Source organism: Bison bison, unplaced genomic scaffold (genome assembly GCF_000754665.1).
Source record: "Bison bison bison isolate TAMUID 2011002044 unplaced genomic scaffold, Bison_UMD1.0 scf7180017864174, whole genome shotgun sequence".
Taxonomy (NCBI): Eukaryota; Metazoa; Chordata; class Mammalia; order Artiodactyla; family Bovidae; genus Bison; species Bison bison.
Genome location: NW_011494746.1, coordinates 149,851 through 153,448, shown reverse-complemented (window position 1 = coordinate 153,448; position 3,598 = coordinate 149,851). Strand labels below are relative to the sequence as shown.

General features: G+C 39.9%; 1 protein-coding gene across 1 annotated transcript in view; it reads right to left on the bottom strand.

Annotated features, from left to right (window-relative positions):
• REPS2 (RALBP1 associated Eps domain containing 2) overlaps positions 1 to 3,598 on the bottom strand; it is a 162,226-nt gene that overhangs the window by 17,485 nt on the left and 141,143 nt on the right. The window contains exon 12 of the mRNA XM_010842275.1: positions 2,398 to 2,503. Coding sequence (XP_010840577.1) covers positions 2,398 to 2,503 — 106 coding nt within the window. The remainder of the gene's footprint in view (positions 1 to 2,397; positions 2,504 to 3,598) is intronic.

Below are 3,598 nucleotides of genomic sequence, written 5' to 3'. Positions count from 1 at the left end.
AAAACAGTAATACCAAGTGTTGGTGAAGATGAGGAACAACCAGAACTCTCACATAGTAGTGGTGGGAATACTAAATGCTACAACCACTTTGGGAAAAGCTCTAGTAGTTTCTATTCAAACCAATCACACACAATCACCATATTACCTACTAATCCTAAATCCTAGAAATTTACCCAAGAGAAATGAGAAAATATTCCCACATAGTTATTTAAAAATGCAGTTTTATTCAAAATAGCAAAAACTAGAATTTCCAGGTGTCCAATAATAGAATTAATAACCAAACTATAGTATACTCACTCAGTAGAATATCACTCAGCAATAAAATAGAACAGATTACTAAGACATATAATGATGAAAATGAATCTCAAAAACAATGCTACGTGAAAGAAGCTTTCCACAAAAGTACATGTCAGAGGACACTGTTTACATAAAGTCATAGAAGAGGCAACAATATGGCATAAAAAGTTTAGAAGAGGGGTTAAGCACGGCAGAAATTAACTGGGAAGGAGTATGAGGGAGCTTTCCAGGGAGATGGTAATATCCTCTATCTTGATATGGGGTTAGAAACCATTAGTATACACACTTACAAAGAGTCAGCAAGTGTACACTTAAGTTGTGTGCACTCATTGTATGTAAAATGTACAACATAAGGAAAGTTTGTAAAAATATTTAACTCTAGTTAATGATATACACGTTAAAATATTCAGGGGACACACACATGTTGAAAACATGTTGAAAACATGTTAAAAATAAGACAGACTGAAGGGTAGATAAGAGGGATAAAAAAGGACAGATATGTGATAAAAACAAGTGTAGCAAGATGTGAATGGGAGAACCAACATTGTGTAACTTTCTTGCATGCTTGAAAATGTTCATAATAAAATATTAGGGGAGTTCCCTGTTGGCTTACAGTTAGGATTCCAGCCTTTCATTGCCATGACCTGGGTTCAATCCCTGGCTGTAGAACTGAGATCCCACAAGCTGTGTGGTACAGCCAAAAAAAAAAAAAAAAGGGCGAAGGCAGGGAGTAATGAAAGAGAAAATAAAAATGAAGAGACAGTACAGACTGATAAAAAAAGAGTCATCAGTGAAGGAGAAGGACACGGAAAGTATGACATCCTGAAAACCAGTTAGAAAAGACATTTCAGAGGAAGGAATTGCCAACGGTCTATGGCACAGGTTCTGCAAATCCAAATAGTATTAAAACAGGCCCACTGAACATGGCTGTAAGAGGGGTGTGAGTAAATGAGAGTAAAAGCCACAGCAAAGTCAAGGGAGAGAACACTGCTAGTGAGGAAGCAGAGACAGTAAATAACAACTCTTAGGAAGCTTGGCTATGAAGGAGACTAGAGACCAGGCAGCAGCTAGAGGAGGATGTGGGCGCCAATGCACTGGACAACACTAGAGCGCGTTTCTTCGTGGGCGGCAGTGATCCAGCAGAAAATCAAGGGATGTCAGGGCTGCCCTGAAAAGGTGTGCTTAACTCAACTCCCAGTACCTGTAAATGTGAACTTATATAGAATAAGGTATTTGCAGATATAATCTAGTTAAAACATGAGACTGTGCTAGATTAAGGTGGGCCCCAACCCAATGACCAGTATATCCCTATAAGAAAAGGGAAGGATAAAAAGAGGACTTGGACACAGATACACGGAGGCCAGAAAAAACTTTATGACAGACAGTGGAGGCAGAAATTGAAGTGATACATCTACCAGCCAAGGAATGCCAAGGACTGCCAGCCACCACCAGAAACTGGGAAGAAGACAGGAAGAATTCTCCCCTAGAGCCTTCAGAGAGAGTATAGCTCTGCAGACACTGTGATTCAGAAGTCTAGCTGCCATAGCTGGCAGAGAGTAAGCTGCCATTCTTTTAGGCCACTAAGTTTATAGCACTTTGTTAGGGCAGCCCTGGGAAACTAATAATACAGGGGAGAATAATGGTGAATAGAAACAGGCAATAAGAACAGAGGAGATGTCCTTGAGGTGATGTGGAACCATTTCCAAGATACCAGAGGAGGGGATAGCCTTTGAGAGGATCAGGGCCACCCTCTTCCACTGAAATGAGTATAGCATCATTCATAGAGGACCTCAACAAATTAGGGGTTTACCCAGAAGCTTTGGACAATAAAGAATGCTTCAGAGAGTTTTGTAATAGCTTCTCTGTCTTTTTAACTAGCACACAATATGTAGCTTGCATATTAAAGCTTCAAGTCTTCCTCTAACAAGAATCAACCCATGAAACAAATACAGCAACTCTCTGCCTTCCAAAAGGAGTCTGAGAACAAAGAGTTAAGTCTTATCAACACGAATAGAACCAGATGCTCAGCCAATGTTTGTCAAAACAAAACACAACAACCAGACACAAAGCCTGGTTATCCAAATTCAGGAAGCTCTTTACCTTGAGCTGCTGCTGGAGCTCACTGTTCAGACGGGCCAGCACGGCATTTGCCTCTTTATTTTTGCGGATAGCAGTTTGAATAGCCTTCTTCTGTTTGGAAGACTGCCTACAAAAAAGTACAGACAGTTCAGTGACACAGAACTTAGAGGTCCAGATCCCTGTGGGTCAGAACTCTCTGATTCACGAGAAGTGCTAAACTAATAAGGGGCTAACATCACAGAGCTCCCAAAATAAAATCATATATTCACAGGCAGGCAGGCACATACCAAAGGAAATAAGTTTCTTGGGATGAATTATTTACACATGAAGCAGTTTCCATTTTACAACTTGAAGAAAAGCTGTGAATTGGGCCTTTTCAAACACGTTTTTTTCCATTTATCCAAAGGCATTTAATAAGCATTTCTTCCTGACAAATGACATTAACTGGAATACCCTTTTTGTGCATCATTAATGGCATTTCAAAGACCTGCAGGTGGCCCTGTGGGCAAGTCTGAAGGCAAAGAATAGAAAAACATTCTCTTCAGTAAAAATCCTACATTAACTCAGTCAACCTACATACCTCTCTTTTATTTCTTTATTATTAGGCATGAATTCCTAAGTGTGTTTGTGTGTGAGTGTGTGTGTGCAAGTGCATACACCAACATGCATCTATGGCACTTGAGAAAAACACAAAATTGTTTTAATACCAGTCTTTCCAAAGTAAGTCAACAGTAAATTCACAGAACAGGTGTAACTAAGGTGACCACACACATCCCACCTGGCCCATTACAGTCTTTGCTTATACTGCCTGACTGGCCCTAATTTTTCTTAGCAACTACTTTCCCCCTCAAAACTGTCAATGTGGTTGTAGAACCTACAGCCTTATATCCCACAGCAAGAAATACTGAATCCTCAGAGCAAAAGGACCATCTAAGTTCCCCCAGAGAAACAAACATGTTTGTGATCCCTGGGAGCCAGAGCGACTAAACTAGAAAGCATTGTGACCACTGGAGAGATCTGGTGGCAGTACACTGAGAATGTATACTATACTAGCCACTCTATTCACCTGTATAAGGCATACTCCCTCTCCAACAAGTTTAAACATTAGTTTTTTACCCATAAATAGGCAGGGAAGAAGCTCCAAAATATATTTTTTTACAAGATACAGATTGGATTTCTGGTTTCAGGACAAGACAGAGTAGATACATTTCTCTCTATTCCT